This window comes from Tursiops truncatus, chromosome 8, assembly GCF_011762595.2.
Source record: "Tursiops truncatus isolate mTurTru1 chromosome 8, mTurTru1.mat.Y, whole genome shotgun sequence".
Lineage (NCBI taxonomy): Eukaryota > Metazoa > Chordata > Mammalia > Artiodactyla > Delphinidae > Tursiops > Tursiops truncatus.
In genome coordinates this window covers 54,486,152-54,504,492 of record NC_047041.1, presented here as the reverse complement: position 1 = coordinate 54,504,492, position 18,341 = coordinate 54,486,152, and the positions used below count along the sequence as shown (strand labels likewise).

Below are 18,341 nucleotides of genomic sequence, written 5' to 3'. Positions count from 1 at the left end.
TTTGCCTCATACCCCATTCTCCTTGCTGATATCTTCTTCAGTATTTCATGAGAATATAGACAGAATCAGCCAAGAACTCCCTCATCTTTCTATCACCTCCTTCTTCCTCCTATTATTATGGAAGAAATGTATCAAATCCTGTCAAAGCCAGTGTCCCCTTCCCGGCGCTCTAAACTTACCCCCTCCCTCCTACTCAAAGACTTCTGCAGTTACATACCCCACCGCAGTCTCTTGCTCTACCACAGTCTTTAGGAAGTCACTACATTCAGTCACTGCCATCTGCATCAAACATGCTCAAACAGTTCCTGTCTTTTAAAAATTATTCCGCCATTGACCTTGTGTCCAGCCGTAGCTCTTGAGTCATTGTTCAGTTCCTTACCACATCAGAACCATTTGATTATCTCCTCTCTCTCTCCACTCACCTCCCTCTCTTTCCCTCCCATCCCAGTTAGGCATCTCTTCCCTCCACTTCACAGAAACTGCTGTTGTCAAGGTCAACAGTGACCTTCATCTTGCCAGATCCAATAGACACATTTTTATATTCTCCTTATTTGACCTCTCAGTAGCATTCCACATGTTGTTTGCTTTTTCCTTCATGAAACATTTGTCTTGGCTTCCCAGTTTTCCTTGGTTATGGAAAAGGAAATTCCCCTAGCTTTCTTCCTTACCTCACTGGCTACTCTTTTGTCCTGGGCCACCTTCTCTGTATTCTCTCCAAGGTGATCTTATATAATCTCATGGCTTTGAATGTGATCTATATACTGATGATTCAAAACATCTATCTTCAGCTCTGACCTAACCATTTAGCTCTAGATTTGTATATCCAATTGTATGTTTGACATATCATAGAAATCTCAACCTTTAATATGGGCAATATATAATTCTTTATTTCTTTTCCCATACTTGTTCCTTCCTGGTGTTCCCCTGTGATGCCATCACCCACCCATTTGCTGAAGCCAAAAACCTAGACTCATCCCTGATTTCTTTCTTTCCTTCATCCCTCACATTTAATCTGTTCTTCTGGTTTTACTTTTAAAATATACCTGGATCTGCCTACTCTCCCTGTTTTTACTACTCCTACCTTAGTGTAAGGCATCACCATCCCATTTCCTGACTACTGCAGTAGTCAGCCATTGCCTCTGCAATCAGCCAAGGTGATCTTTGAAACTTTAAATCAGGTCATGTCATTCTCCTGCTTAAAACTCTCCAAGGGGGACTTCCCTGGTGGTGCAGTGGATAAGAATCCACCTGCCAATGCAAGGGACACAGGTTCGAGCCCTCCCTGGTCCAGGAAGATCCCACATGCCGCAGAGCAACTAAGCCGGTGTGCCACAGACCCTGTGCTCTAGAGCCTGCGAGCCACAACTGCTGAGGCTGCGTGCTGAAGTTACTGAAGCCCGCACGCCTAGAGCCCGTGCTCCACAACAAGAGAAGCCACCGCAAGGAGAAGCCCACGCACCACAACAGAGAGTAGCCCCCGCTCGCCATAACTAGAGAAAGCCCTCCTGCAGCAACGAAGACCCAATGCAGCCAAAAATAGATAAAATTTAAAAAGATAAAAACCACTCTCCAAGGCATCCATTTGCATTAAAGTGAAATCCAGATTCTTTACCATGGCCGACATGATCCAGTCAGGCTCCAGTTCTGCAGCTTCAGTGTTTACAATTCCTTTGCATTGTTCACTACATTCTAGCCACACTGGCCTTGTCTTTCTTCAGACAAGACCTCCTGCCCTTTGTAATTGCTATTTCCTCTGCCTGCAATACTTTTATCGCAAATTTTTGCATGTCTGGTCCCTTCTGACTCTTCAGTACAAATGACATCTATTCAGACATGCTTTCTCTGACCATTTTATGTAAAGCAATCCCTTCTGTGAACTTCTTTTACTTTATGTTTTTCATAGCACTTACTGCTATTCGAAATTATCTTATTTGCACTTTCCCCTACTAGAATGTAAACTTGAGAGCAGGTATCTCACCTCTCTTAAATACTGCTCTATCTTAGCATATAAAATAGTGCTGACATATGCACGATAAAAGCATACATGGAAGGGAGGAAGGAAGGACATTTAATTAATCACACGAGTGAATGACTAAAGAGTTCTATTGAAATATTAAATTGTAGTTACCCCTGGTTTGTGGGGTTACAGGCAATTATATTTCTTTCTCTCTGCATTTCTATATTTAGCAAGTTTTCTACAATAAATAAGAAGTACTTTTATGATAAGGAAAATACATGTTTATGTTTGTTGTAAAGAAAGGAGACTTTAAAAGACTCCAAAGTTTCTTTGGAGGAATAGTAATACTAATAAGCCAATCAGAATACCCTCATCCTAAAGCAGACTGCCTCCTATTATTGGGGATATTTAACTCAGTTTTGAGTTTTATTTATGTGGCAAGATTATTTTATTTTCCAAAGATGTTCACACCCATATATCCCATCCCACCTGCTTTTCTTACAAGGTGACACTGACTCTCCTCAAGAGGTGGAATCTCTTGTTTGTTGCCCTTGAATCTGGGCAGGATTGTGACTATAGTAGACCTGAAGCTATATGACATCCAAGACTGAGTCATAAAAAGCAGTACAGCTTCTGCCTAGTCTTCCTGGGACATTTACCCTCAGAACCCAGCACCATATTGTAAAGAAGCCGCTTGGAAGAGTCACGTGTAGGTATTCTTGCTACACCTCACTGAAATCCCCAGACTTCAGCCAGCACCAACTGCCAAAAATTTGAATGGGTGAATCTGTAGATGATTCCAGTCCCCAGCCTTTGAGCTATCCCAGCTCACAGTGAGTGAAGTAGAGATGGACCTTCCCTTCCCAACCCTGCTTTAAACACACATTAATGAGTAAAGTAAATATTGCTATTTTAAGCTGCTGAGTTTGGGGGGGGAGGTTTTCATACAGTGACAAATAACCAGAAAAATTTACAAAGCTTCTAGTCTGATCCTGTGCATGCAGTATTCTCTGACATTCCCTTAACACATGTTTTCTAAGACTTAAATTTTATTATTATTTATTTTTATTTTGTTTTGTGGTACGCGGGCCTCTCACTGTTGTGGCCTCTCCCGTTGTGGAGCACAGGCTCCGGACGTGCAGGCTCAGCGGCCATGGCTCACGGGCCCAGCCGCTCCGCGGCATGTGGGATCCTCCCGGACCGGGTCACGAACCCGTGTCCCCTGCATCGGCAGGCGGACTCTCAACCACTGCGCCACCAGGGAAGCCCTAAGACTTAAATTTTAAAATCTCAAGGATCATTCTTGCTGTCCACTAGTCCTAAAATGTTTACCCTGGAAGTTAGTGTGTGTCTCTTCCATACATGAGGAAACAGCTGGATCAATGTGCTGAGACAAGCTGTCGGGCAAGACTAGGCATCTGAGTGAGGCGGGGCGGTGGGGAGGGGCGGATAGACTCCCCTGCTGTGCACTGATCAGATCATGACAGGAATATTGCATTCAGGTCTAAGGCCTGACCTGGCTATGTATTCAAATGAGAGACCCCAGAATGGTGAAAGAATTAAAAATCTAGTCATGATACCTGACTAGGGGAAGGAACTGGGAATGTTTAGCTTGAAGAAGAGAAGACATGTTCAGTTACCCCCACTCAGCTGTACACACCAGGCTTTCTCTCCATTCTAGTTTGTCCTTTAAACTCTCAGGCAGAGTGGCAGCTCTTCTAGGAGGCCTTCCATGGCCCCAGGGTGGCATATGTACCCCTCATATGTTCTTCCGTATCATGCTCCATGTATCACTATTACTTGCCCTTATCAGTGTTATTTTATGTATATTTATGTGTCTGACTTCTCTATCAGAATGTGAGTTCCCGAGGAGCAGGGACTCTCTCTGCTTGACCTTGGCGTATCCTCTACTTATCCCATGGGTCTGGCATATAACACAACATAAATGTTTTACAAATCAGTATTTAAGTGTTGACACGTCGAAGAGGACCAGGTTTATTCTTTGTGGTCCTAGTGGGGTTAAAGACTAAGAGACATCTTGCTCAACATAGGGGAAAATTTTTCTGAGCCCATAGATAGTAAGGCTTGCCTTAGAAGATCTGGAGTCCTCTGTCCCTGGAGGTACCCAAGCATAGGCTAGACAAACACTTTCATTAGTTCAATAAAATTTTTTTGGTATCTGGGTAACAGTTATGCATAGGTAAAGATTATATAATCCTTCTTTCAAGGAATCTGTGGTCTAGGAATGAAGATAATATGCCAGTGAATACAGTGATTGGAAAGAGAAAGTGATTATTAGGGCGGGGAGGTCAGAAAAGGGGTTTCATACAAAAGACTCAGACACATGTTTGAATTGCATTGTCAAAGATGAATAGGAATTTGCCAGGCCAACTAGAACACACAGAGTTGTGAGAGTACGTTTGGCTTCTCAGAGCCCTGCAGGTAGTACATTATGGTTGTAGCCTTGGAGTGGGAGGATGTGGTGATGATGGTGACAGTTCTACCAGTAATAATAGCTAACATTTGTTACATTATTGAGCAGGCAGGCAATGAACTAAGTGGCAGGAGATGTGGTTTGGGGAACTAACCACAGGCGCATCAAAGCCTCATGGAATTTATCCCCTGTGAACCATTATTTTAACCTGTATTTTGAGCAGAGGTGGGACACACTTTGATTTGCATGTAAACTTAATAGTTGGCAAGATTGTCACCAAGGTAACATAGCATTTGGATGGACAAGATGGCCTTTGATCCTGAGATCTTTGACACTATGCTTTATCATTATTATCATACTGCTTTATCAACTTCATGGACAAATTTTACACATGCCTTATTTCATTCCCCCTTTGGTCTACACGATGGTGGTTTTATGTGCTTGCCTAACGTGGCAGAAATGACACTTGACCCATTTTCCCAATGATTGAGGAGGAGGGGGGAATCATCAGTATCGAAGGATTTCTTTAAATAGCTTCTCCATTTCTTTAATCTAAACATAACATGATCATGGATATCCCTTGCAGGTTCCCTGTCCTGTCTCCTTTCAGGATAAATTTGACTCAACAGTGTTAGGCCATCATTTGTTATGCACAATCACTGAAGCAAAGTAAGAAATGGCAGTGTTGCCCTTACCTGCCTCTGGTGGTCCGTGAACCATTTCACCAGCCTGAACTTGGCTTGTTGTAGCTGTAGAGAAATTGGAGGCCTGTTTTTTATTCCTGCCTAAACTGAGCACAAGCAGATATTAAGAGTTCTGTCTTGGGCTTCCCTGGTGGCGCAGTGGTTAAGAATCCGCCTGCCAATGCAGGGGACACAGGTTCGAGCGCTGGTCCGGGAAGATCCCACATGCCGTGGAGCAACTAAGCCCATGTGCCACAAGTACTGAGCCTGCACTCTGGATCCTGCAAGCCACAACTACTGAGCCGAGCCCGCGTGCCACAACTACTGAAGCCCAGGTGCCTAGAGCCCGTGCTCCACAAGAGAAGCCACCACAGTGAGAAGCCCACGCACCGCAACAAAGAATAGCCCCCGCTCGCTGCAACTAGATGAAAGCCCATGCGCAGCAACAAAGACCCAACGCAGCCAAAAATAAATACACAAAACACTAAAAAAAAAAAAAAAAAAAAAAGAGTTCTGTCTTCAGAATGATTTGGAGCTTGAATGGTATTTTCATCAGATTTATTGTTCCTGGGTGGCTGCTGCATGGGTTCCAGTTATTTATTTATTTGCGTTATGCGGGCCTCTCACTGTTGTGGCCTCTCCCATTGTGGAGCACAGGCTCCAGACGCACAGGCTCAGCGGCCATGGCTCATGGGCCTAGCCACTCCGCGGCATGTGGGATCTTCCCAGACCGGGGCACGAACCTGTGTCCCCTGCATCGGCAGGCGGACTCTCAACCACTGCGCCACCAGGGAAGCCCCTCCAGTTCTTATTCTATCAGTTTACTGGCTATTTGAGCATAGACATGCCACTTAATCTTGCTGAGCCTTAGTTTTTTCATCTGTCTAATGGGTCTAATATGCCTGTAGGAGTATTATGAGGATCAGTTGATTGGCATATGTGAAAGGACATCCTTATTTAATAGGATCTATTAATAAGTGTTTAATAAATGTTAGTTTCCTTCCTTTTTCTTCAGTCAGTCAGAATGTTTGAAACCACCATTATTGATTCATTGTTAGTGATTCATTCCTGTAAGTAGTGTTAAATTATGTGTGCCCCTGTGGAGGGTAACATTTTAAGCTATTACTAACTCCTTTCTCTTGATTAATGTGTCACATTCTTGTGGCAGCCAGCCAAGAGCAATACATTTGGGAGTGAGATTGAGGACAGCATTAGAGAAGGGGTAGAGATAACAGGAGTGAGCAGACGGCCTTCACATAAGGGGTAAAAGGTACCAAAGAACAATTTAGAATCATAGAACTTTAATATTAAGAGAGATTTTTGAAATTTAGTCCAAATCTATAAATTTTATAAATGGAAGAACAGCCCAAGAGAGGGAAAGTGATCTGACTAGAAGTTAGGAACAAGATTAGGACCCACATTTTGTTTTGTATTCTTTTGTTGCCTTTACCTGTTTTAGGATTTTATCTTGCGTTGATGGTGGTAGGAACTTTAAGTTTTTAGGAGACTTCGCCAAGATTTTCTTTTCATCTGTTCACTCATTCAACTCATTCTTTTTTGCTTTCACTAACTGATATATACAGTTATTGATAATCACAGGGAGGGTAAAATTGAAGGTAATTTCTTAGTTTTTTCTTTCTGTTTTTCTATGTATTCTATACTGAGCATGTAATATGTTTGATGTTAGGAAAAAATGCTAGTAAGAAAAAAGAATGTATTCATGTATTTCTCACAAGTAGAAATAAATATATTTATCCTAGAAAATAAAACCCACTTATAACTTTATTTATAATACAGAAACGAAAACAACGTAAATGTTAGGTAATGTAAGCTAAGTCAGACTTTATAATGTTAACAGCAGATGTTCTGATTATAAATGCTACCCTTCTTTCTCCTTTGCTCCCTATCTCAGTAAATGAAACCAGCTTACACCCAAAGCCCAAACCAAAAACCCATGATTCATCTCTAATTTCTCCTACTTTTTTCACCTCTACAAACTCTTGATTCAACTTCTGTAATAACTCTTGCTTCAACTTCTGTAATAACTCTTAAATACGTCTACCTCTAGCTGTCTCCACTGCCACTGCCTTAATCCATCATCTCCATCCCAGATTCCTGTAACTGGTTCCTAATTGGTGTCCCTGCCTCCCCTATCCTTTTGTCACGCTGGAATAGAAATACTCTTCCTGTTTTCATTCTTTTAGCAATGTTTGCTAAGCTTTGTGCGAGTGTTGGGGATGAGATGCATAAATACAGTCCTTGCTCTTCAGATGGCATGTCACTTTTTAAACCTCTTTAATACTTTCCAGAGTTCAAGCGCATGAATTTAAACCACAGGCTTTATGGTCTGGCCTCTGCCTACCTCTCCAGACTCATCTTCAAACACATACCCGACCCCACTCTAGAACTCTGTGTTCTTTTACCAGTCATAATTTTGCTAGTTATGGTTCTGAAATAAGACTTTTGTATTTATATTAACCAGATTTTAAAATCCATGCCATTTTAACATATGCTTAATTCAATTTAGTTTCTTTAAACAAATAAACAGAAAAGCAGCCAACATCTGGAGTCCAGACCTTTCTTCTCAGCTACAGATCTGTATTTCTAGTTGTCTGATTGACATTTCCACTTGGCTGTCTCACAGGTACCTCAAACTCAACACGTTGAAAATTGTTCTTGTAATTGTCTCTGTTTTCACAATCTCAGTAAACTATGCTTACCATCAACTGAAGTGTTTAGGCAAGAAACTTGGGAGTCATCCTTCAGAGTTTGTTCTGCCTCACCTTTATGTCAAATCAATCACAAATCTCTGTTTATTTTACTTCCTAAATATTTCTCAAGTCTGTTCACCGAGGTCTATTCCCAATTCTGTTACCTTAATCCAAGTAGCAACTTTGCTTAGTCTGACTTCTGTAACCTCCTAGCTAGTCATCCCGCATCCGTGTTTTTTCCCTTCAGAGCACTCTCCACACGTACCTGATCTGGTACCAAATATTTACTACTTTATTGGTCATCTCGGGCTGCCATAACAAAATACCATAGAGTAGGTGGCTTAAATGGTAGATATTTATTTTTTTCACAGTTTGGTGGCTGGAAGTCCGAGATCAGGGTAACAGCATGGTCAGGTCTGGTGAGAGCTCTCTTCCTGACTTGCAGGCAGCTACCTTCTCACAAGTTCTCTGGTGTCTCTTCTTAGAAGGGCATTAATCCCATCGTGAGGGCCCTACCCTCATGACCTCGTCTAACCCTAATCCCTCCCAAAGGACCCATCTACAAATACCATCAGATTGCGGGTTAGACCTTCAACACATGAATTTGTGTCTGACACAAGCACATTCAGTTCATAACAACTATATTATCTTATGTATTCTTTTTTTTTACATCTTTATTGGAGTATAATTGCTTTACAATGGTGTGTTAGTTTCTGCTTTATAACAAAGTGAATCAGTTATACATATGTTCCCATATCTCTTCCCTCTTGCGTCTCCCTCCCTCCCACCCTTCCTTTCCCACCCCTCTAGGTGGTCACAAAGCACCGAGCTGATCTCCTTGTGCTATGCGGCTGCTTCCCACTAGCTATCTATTTTAAGTTTGGTAGTGTATATATGTCCATGCCACTCTCTCGCTTTGTCACAGCTTACCCTTCCCCTCCCCATATCCTCAAGTCCATTCTCTAGTAGGTCTGTGTCTTTATTCCTGTTTTACCCCTTATGTATTCTTGATGTTCTAGCATCTGGGTCCTCGCTGATTAGTAAGAGACTGCCCCTCCCAGGGATAGCCAGTTCTTAGATACAGCAAACAACTCAACCTGGTCTGTGCCTTTCATATGCAAACTAACCAATCCAGAGCCCATTCTCTAAACCACATCTTACACTCCAGGAGGCAGTATTCCTCTGCTCTAATCACCCCAGAGCCAGGTACCAGATAACTAAAGATACCTCCTATACCCCAGGGCCCCCTGAAGTTATTCAAAGTAGCCAGTTCTAAACCTGCTTACCCTCCCTTGCCTTGCCTTTCTTAAGGAAACCGCAATAAAGGGTCTTGCCCACACTTTTCCTCTTGCTCCTTCTGCCTCCTGACTGACCCTGGTGCTTTCCTATGCTGTCCTGCATTGCATGGCGTGCCCCCTCCTTTTGGGAACTGTGAATAACACACTATCTTTTTTTTTTTTTTTTTTTAACGGGTAAAGTTCCCCCTTAATTTTTACCTCCTATTTTGTTTACTTCCTTGTTTATTTGTTTTGGCCATGCCACATGGCTTACGGGATCTTAGTTCCCTGACCAGGGATCAAACCTGGGCCCCCAGCAGTGGAAGCATGGAGTCCTAACCGCCAGGGAATTCCTTTTTAGTGGCAATCATCTCCTGATCTGTTGGCTTCACCATACTTGAATAATAATAAAATTTATATTTTGAAACATACTGCCACACTTCTGTGGACTGAATTGTGTCCCCTCAAAAATCACATGTTGACTGTTCGCAGTTGACATGATATATTATACATAGAAAATCCTAAAACAACATCAGAAAACTGTTAGAGCTCATCAGTGAATTTGGTAAAGTTGAAGGATACAAAATAAATAAACAGAAATCTGTTGCACATATGAAGTATCAAAAAGAGAAATTAAGGAGGCAATCCCATTTACCGTCTCATCAAAAAGAATAAAATACCTAGGAATAAACCTACCTAAGGAGGCAAAAGACCTGTACTCCAAAAACTATAAGATGCTGATGAAAGAAACTAACGATGACACAAACAGATGGAAAGATATACCATGTTCTTGGATTGGAAAAAACAATATTGTTAGAAATGACCGTACTACCCAAGGTAATCTATAGATTCAGTGCAATCCCTATCGAATTACCAGTGGCGGGCTTCCCTGGTGGCGCAGTGGTTGGGAGTCCGCCTGCCGATGCGGGGGACGTGGGTTTGTGCCCTGGTCCGGGAGGATCCCACGTGCCGCGGAGCGGCTGGGCCCGTGAGCCATGGCCGCTGAGCCTGCGCGTCCGGAGCCTGTGATCCACAACGGGAGGGGCCACAACGGTGAGAGACCCGCGTACCGCAAAAAAAAAAAGAAAAAAAAGAAAAATTACCAGTGGCATTTTTCACAGAACTGGAACAAAAAATTTTTAAATTTATGTGGCAACACAAAAGACCCATCTAAAGGTGTTTAGTGTAAAGTCATTAGATCCTGATTCAAAACTTTAAATAAAGAAATCTTCTGTATATCATAAAACTGGTGGTAGATTTACCTGCAGTAAGTCATGATATTATACCAGTTTTTTTGAACATTTGAAGGTGATTCAAATGATTGGTTTTGGAGGCAACATAATATAGAGGAGTCTGTTCAAAATCTGGCTCTGTTGCATATTAGCATGTGATCTTCAGAGGCTCAAGAGGGAGGGAATATGGGTATATATGTATACATGTAGCTGATTCACTTTGTTGTACAGCAGAAATTAACACAACATTGTAAGGCAATTATACTCCAATAAAGATGTGGGAAAAAAAAGTTACTTAAACCTTGTAAGCCTCAATGTTCTCATCTTGGAATGTAGATAATAGTTCCTACCTTAGAATTGTGAAAATTAAACGAAATAATAAATGTGACACATTTAATCATAAGACCTTGCGCAAATGCTGTCATTTTCATTCCAATAATTTACTAGAATATATCACTTCGCATAAATTCTCTTCCTTCTTCCTAGAATGCCTTTCTCTGCCATCATTTCATTTCCTGCCACCACCTTTTCTGGCTTCTTTGTGCCCCCTTTTTTGGAATCTTTACTGTGTATTTAATCACATGTTTTTCATTCCCTCTACCTCACTAGACTGTGAATTCCCTGAGGGCAGTGATTATGTGTTGTTTTTATCGTATCCTCAGCCCCTAACATGTTGCCTGGCACACAGTAGATATATTATTAAAGAATTCATCAAATGCATATCTAGTGAATAAATTCTATAGGATTGGTTTAAGTATTAGAAATACCCTATCACAACATGTAGCTGGACACTTAGTGTCCAGCTTGTAGTTTAATATGTAATAGCTATAGCTGTTATTATTGCTAATAATATTATTTTTCAGAGACATACTTAGACATCACTTAGATTAACTGACTTCCCCAACAATTTCTATCTCTTTTTATGTATATGACTGAACATTTTATTTATCTTAGGTGCTATAGGATGGGGGGAAAACGCAAAAGAATACTGATAGGACCTATCACCTGTAGATGGTGGACGTCATTCTTTCCTGGAGGCATGTTATCATGGTTTATGATACTGAATGATCCAAGCTGACCAGTGAGTCAGGCATCCTACTTAGGTGTGTAGATTAGGACAGATGGGTGGGTAAGCTTCTTTGTTCAAAAACAATATACAATAAACTAAATATACACACTGAGAATAAATTAGATGATGATAAATATATGAGAATTAGTAAAAGATATCAGATAATAAGAGGTGGCCATCTTAATCATTCTGATGTTTTATTTTGGATTCGCATAATTGCAGCTCTACAATATTCAAGTCCTGTTACCTTTGTTTCTTACAGCTATTGGATGAACTCCCAATGATTTACAGCTGTTGTATATTTGTATACTGCATGTAAGTATTTATGTTTGAAATTCATATGCTTGATACATTTTTAAATTCTTGTTTGCTTCATAGGGAATTATGTAATATAACTAATCCAGTGGTATTACTGGGAGATTGTAACAGTGTAGAAGATTGTAACTTCTGTGATTTCACTGTAGAGTATAATTTCTGGGAAGTTATAATAATATTGTTTATGAACTTGTTTGATCTCAAAACCTTATAGCCAATTTAGATAGAATCTTACTTAAATTAAGTAAGATTAACTTACACAATTTGCCTTTCCTTGAGTTATGAATATATAAAAATTTAGGTAAACATTTTATATATTATGCCGTAATAACATTTCTCTACTTTGTACCTGTAATTGTGCTGGGCAGCACACGAAATCATCTCTAAATTCTCACAGTTGTGCAAGATAAATAGGTATTGTCCCCATTTTATCTAAGAATATAAGCAGAGCTTATGCTTAGGTGACTTGCTTAAGGTCATGCGGTTAGTAAGTGTCACAGTTGGAAATTGAACTACAAGTTTAATAAACTTAACTTTTAAAATATACCTTCTGTTTTCTAGTGTTAATTCTTGAGACTTCTCTGAACCTCTTATGTGATGGTTATCTGATTCTTTTCAACAGGATCATCATTGCTAGCTCAAGAATATCTTCTAAAGATACATAAAAATAGTTTGAAAAAATATATTATTAAAAGAACTCATCAGAAACTTCTTCTGTAAAGGGCCAGACAGTAATTATTTTAGGCTCTCTGGGCCTGTGGTCTCTGTTGCAAGTCTTCAACTCTGCTGTTGTAGTGTGAAAGCAGCCATAGATAATATGTAAACCAATGGGTGTGACTGTCTTCCAGTAAATTTTATTTACAAAAACAGGCTTAGATTGAGAAATTGGTTCTTGCACTGTAGCTTGCCACCCAGATCTAGAAAAATATTTTCAGGTGACTCTTCTTAATAAGTCATCAGCCTATCACAGTCTGCATCTGTGACAAGCAGATTTGGGCATTTAGAAAACAAGATCAAAAACAAGGAAATCCCATGCACCATTTTCTGAAAGCTGTCCTCAAGACTGAGGCTAAGGTCTTTGCTCTCCTTGACATTGTTTACTGATCTGTCTTTTCTGTCAAAACTATATTTATTAAAAGAAAAATAAAGTAACAGCGAGCACTGATATGCTAATGTCCTGATGTACCTGTACCTACATGAGACAAAGCTGAGAGCAGATACTTAAAAAGTACCCAGACAAGTACTACAAGAAAGGGAGAGCAGAAAGCAGAAGATGACTGCTTTCTTACCTCAGTTAATGTTTTGTTCCAAAAACATCCCTCTCAAATAGTCTGGTTATGTGTCTCATTAAATGAAGCAATATGGTAGAACCATCAAGCACAACATGCACACACACAAAGTCATCAAGTCACAGAATTTAAAGATAAAAAAGGTCTTAGTGCTAGTAAGACTTCTCTGAATCCTTTATGCATGGTTATCTGATTCTTTTCAATATATGATCGCCATTACTTTCCAGCCACCTTTCTTTACAGATAGGGAAATAGGAGTTGGGTCCAATTCCTGTTAATTAGTAAACTGAGAGAACTCTCCTGCTGCTTATACAAAACATAGGTTCAAAGGTTGGATACTTAGCTGATAGCCAAATATATGTTCATATTTACTTATTCACTGAACGTTTCCTGTGTCAGACTTTCCTAGTGACTAGGTATATGAAAAAAAGATTTTATCCCTGCACACAGAAAATTCACAGTCTAGTTGGGGAGACAGATAAGCAAAGAGACAATTGTAATAGAGTGATATTTCCTGTGACAGTGTGCGTTAGTCAGGGATCATTAGTTCCAACATGTGGAAACCTACCCAAGCCAGTTGATTTAGGAGAGATTTATTTACTATAAGGACATGAGGGAATTATATGGCATAGCAGGAAGTCCAGCTCACCAGAACTGGAAGGGCAACTTCTCTCTCCCTCCCTGTTTTATCTATTCCTTCCTCTCCACATGGCTTCAAGTCTTTGTATCTGCTTTCTTTTTCTCTTCCTGCAGATCACTTCTCTGCTCACTCATCTACTTCAAGTTAGTTGCCCAAATATAAGCATCAGACCTTGTGTCCACACAGCTTTCTATGTTGATTCTCTACACTTGATTAAGTCTCTGGCTCCCAAACTCCAAATTTTCAGAAGAGAGCCTCTCACTGGCCCAGTTTAAGTCAGGCATCTACTCCTGGTCCCCATAGCCTCTTGGAGGCTGTAGGCAGTGTGGGTTCTCTAAGATGAGTGTGTGGTTGAGAGGAAATGATAGGCATCACTAGACCCAGGGGCAAGTATACAGGTGGTAAAACAGTGTTCTATTTGTTTTCCTAGTTATATATTCTAAAACAAGTTTCTTTCTCTCTCTTTTTTCTTTTTAAGGTTTGAATGTTTCAAGACAAAGAACTCTGTAAACTACCATCTGCTTTTTACTTTAGTTCTGTTCAGTTTAATAGTAACCACAGTAAGTCATATTTTATTTCTAACAGATTAAGCAAGTAAACTAGCCATTTATGGAGTTTGGTACATTTTGCTTCTAATGTTTGCTTCATGTTGTTCATACTGAAATATTTCTACACAAAACTTACTTATAGATATTGCCCCTTTGTTTCCTGTTTAGGTGTTATTTCTCAACAAAAAGTTGAAACAACTTCTTTAAATATCTGGTTTTTTTTTTTTTTTACAGAAGGGGAAAAAGTCAAAAGGCAAATATTTACTAGCAATGGAAAACAATTAACTTTTCTTCATGGATTCACATATTACCTCCTATTTGTTAAAAAAAGAAATTGGCTCTGCTCCGTAGGGCCTAGTGTGACTCTTTTAATGGTTAACCTTTTCCAAATAAGTTGAGATAGCCAATCACTTCTGATCCTACCCTAGCGCTTTTTTCCTCAAGTGAATTACATTTTGTATTAAGAGATATTAATTTCAACAAGCTTTTATCACAAATCTACCATATCAGGCAGTAGAAAATACAAAGATGACTAAGAAGCAGTCACTATGCTTGAGGACCGCATTCTAGTGGGGAACTTAAACATGTAAACAAAGAATTGGATCGAAAGATGATAATTGCAGCCATACAGGTAAAAACCAGTTATATGATGATGAGATAAATGAGGATTAATTAATTGCTTGAGTGGGTCAAAGAAAGCTGCAGAGAGGTGTACTTGAGCTGGGTTTTGATTGATTAGGAGTTCACCAGGCCCCTGGGTAAGAGTGTTATGAAGCACTTCTAAATAGACCATTATGTTGTCCACAGGCCTAGAATCTTGGAACACATAGTGAACTGTCATTTTTAAGTGCTTAGTATGTGCCAGATACTCTACTGAGTACTTTACATTTATTTTCTCATTAAATCATCACTGCCAGTGGAATTGGGAGAGATTTAATATGACTGGATCAAAGTTAAGTGGTGAGGAGTGAACAAGTGTAGTGAATCAGACAAATATCAGATTATGAAGACTCTTATATACCATGTTTAAATTTGGATTTTTATCCTCAAGGTAACATGGAACCATTAACTGGTTTAAAGTAGAGGAAAAACATCAATAGATACATGTTTTAGAAAGACATGATTATGGATGATGGATTAGAGGAGCATGAGCCTAGACCTAGGGATTTTTGCATTTGCTTAGGCAAGATATGAGACTCAGACTGAAGTAAAATAACTGTCATAAGTAATCCATGGTACTTGTGACCCACTAAGTAGAAAGGGGTAGAAATGGAGTAAAAAGAAGGAATTGTCTACAATGATTCCTCAGTTTATGGCCTGGTCCTCAGAGTACGTAGTAAGTCCTTAACCAAGACGGGCAACTTGGAACGGGAGCAGATTTTGCAGGAAAGATAACGAGTAGGTTTGTGTCATGGGGTAGGGGTAGATAAGTTCACTTTGGAATGTGCTGAGGTTGAGGTGCCTGACATTAATGATATCTGAGGCTTAACAAGTAGGTTGGGCTAAAGATGTGGATTTGGTGGTTGTCAGGTTATAGGTAGTACTAGAAATGTGGGAATAGATGAACTGGCACAGAGATAGCATAGACCATTATGATGACCAAAGATACAACCCTTGCGGGGGACCTTCAAGATGGCGGAGGAGTAAGATGTGGAGATCACATTCCTCCCCACAAATACATCAAAAATACATCGACAGGGCTTCCCTGGTGGCACAGTGGTTGAGAGTCCGCCTGCCGATACAGGGGACACGGGTTCATGCCCCGGTCCAGGAAGATCCCACATGCCACGGAGCAGCTGGGTCCGTGAGCCATGGCCGCTGAGCCTGCGCATCCGGAGCCTGTGCTCCGCAACGGGAGAGCCCACAGTAGTGAGAGGCCCGCGTACTGCAAAAAAGAAAAAAAAAAAACTCCAAAGTTAGCAGAAGGAAAGAAATCATAATGATCAGAACAGAAATAAATGAAAAAAAATGAACACAATAGTAAAGATGAATAAAACTATAAAAGCTGGTTCTTTGAGAAGATGAACAAAATTGATAAACCATTAGCCAGACTCATCAAGAGAAAAATGGAGAAGACTCAAATCAACAGAATTAGAAGAAAAAGAAGTAACAACTGACACTGCAGAAGTACATGAGAGATTACTACAAGCGACTATATGCCAATAAAATGGACAACCTGGAAGAAACGGACAAATTCTTAGAAAAGCACAACCTTCTGAGACTGAACCAGGATGAAATAGAAAATATAAACCGACCAATCACAAGCAGTGAAATTGAAACTGTGATTAAAAATCTTCCAACAAACAAAAGCCCAGGAGCAGATGACTTCACAGAAAAGTTCTATCAAACATGTAGAGAAGAGCTAACACCTATCCTTCTCAAACTCTTCCAAAGTATAGCAGAGGGAGGAATACTTCCAAACTCATTCTACAAGGCCACCATCACCCTGATACCAAAACCAGACAAAGATGTCACAAAAAAAACTAGAGGGCAATATCACTGATGAACATAGATGCAAAAATCCTAAACAAAATACTAGCAAACAGAATCCAACAGCACATTAAAAGGATCATACACCATGATCAAGTGGGGTTTATCCCAGGAATGCTAGGATTCTTAAATATATGCAAATCAATCAGTATGACATACCATATTAACAAATTGAAGAAGAAAAACCATATGATCATCTGAATAGATGCAGAAAAAGCTTTCAACAAAATTCAGCACACATTTATGATGAAAACTCTCCAGAAAGTAGGCATAGAGGGAACGTACCTCCACATAATAAAGGCCATATATGACAGACCCACAGCCAACATCATTCTCAGTGGTGAAAACTGAAACCACTTCCTCTAAGATCAGGAACAAGACAAGGTTGCCCACTCTCACGACTGTTATTCAACATAGTTTTGAAAGTGTTAGCCACAGCAATCAGAGAAAAAAAAGAAATAAAGGGAATCCAAATCGGAAAAGAAGAAGAAAAGCTGTCACTGTTTGCAGATGACATGATACTATACATAGAGAATCCTAAAGATGCTACCAGCAAACTACTAGAGCTAATCAATGAATTTGCTGAAGTAGCAGGATACAAAATTAATGCACAGAAATCTCTTGAATTCATATTCACTAATGATGAAAAATTTGAAAGAGAAATTAAGGAAACACTCCTGTTTACCATTGCAACAAAAAGAATAAATACCTAGGAATAAACCTACCTAAGGAGACAAAAGACCTGTGCAGAGAACTATAAGACTCTGATGAAAGAAATTAAAAATGATACAAACTGATGGAGAGGTATACCATGTTCTTGGATTGGAAGAATCAACATTGTGAAAATGATTATACTACCCAAAACAATCTACAGATTCAATGCAATCCCTATCAAACTACCAATGGCATTTTTCACAGAACTAGAACAAAAAATTTCACAATTTGTTTGGGAACACAAAAGACCCCAAATAGCCAAAGCGGTCATGAGAAAGAGAAAGAGAGCTGGAGGAATCAGGCTTCCTGACTTCAGACTATACTACCAAGCTACAGTAATCAAGACAGTATGGTACTGGCACAAAAACAGAAATCTAGGTCAATGGAACAGGATAGAAAGCCCAGAGATAAGCCCACACACATATGGTCACCTTATCTTTGATAAAGGAGGCAAGAATATACAGTGGAGGGGAAAAAAACCTCTTCAATAAGTGGTGCTGGGAAAACTGGACAGCTACATGTAAAAGAATGAAATTAAAACACTAACACCATACACAAAAATAAACTCAAAATGGATTAAAGATCTAAATGTAAGGCCAGACACTATAAAACTCTTCGAGGGAAACCTAGGCAGAACACTATTTGATATAAATCACAGCAAGATCCTGTTTGACCCACCTCCTAGAGAAATGGAAATAAAAACAAAAATAAACAAATGGGACCTCATGAAACTTAAAAGCTTTTGCACAGCAAAGGAAACCATAAACAAGGCAAAAAGACAACCCTCAGAATGGAAGAAAATACTTGCAAATGAAGCAACTGTCAAAGGATTAATCTCCAAAATATACAGGCAGCTCATGCAGCTCAATATCAAAAAAAAACCCAATCCAAAAATGGGCAGAAGTTCTAAATAGACATTTCTTTGAAGAAGATACAGATTGAAAGGATGCTCAACATCACTAATCATGAGAGAAATGCAAAT

The 18,341-nt window shown here is 39.8% G+C and overlaps 1 protein-coding gene across 3 annotated transcripts in view; it reads left to right on the top strand.

The window, feature by feature from the left end:
* Positions 1-18,341, top strand: part of ACER3 (alkaline ceramidase 3) — a 188,125-nt gene that overhangs the window by 100,755 nt on the left and 69,029 nt on the right. For 2 of the 3 annotated variants that reach the window (XM_033862213.2, XM_073808406.1), the window contains 2 exons: positions 11,626-11,678; positions 14,086-14,167. In XM_033862213.2, the coding sequence (XP_033718104.1) occupies positions 11,626-11,678; positions 14,086-14,167 (135 nt within the window). Of the gene's footprint in view, positions 1-7,601; positions 7,719-11,625; positions 11,679-14,085; positions 14,168-18,341 lie in introns of those variants that run through there. The other variant, XM_033862217.2, reaches the window with a different exon arrangement.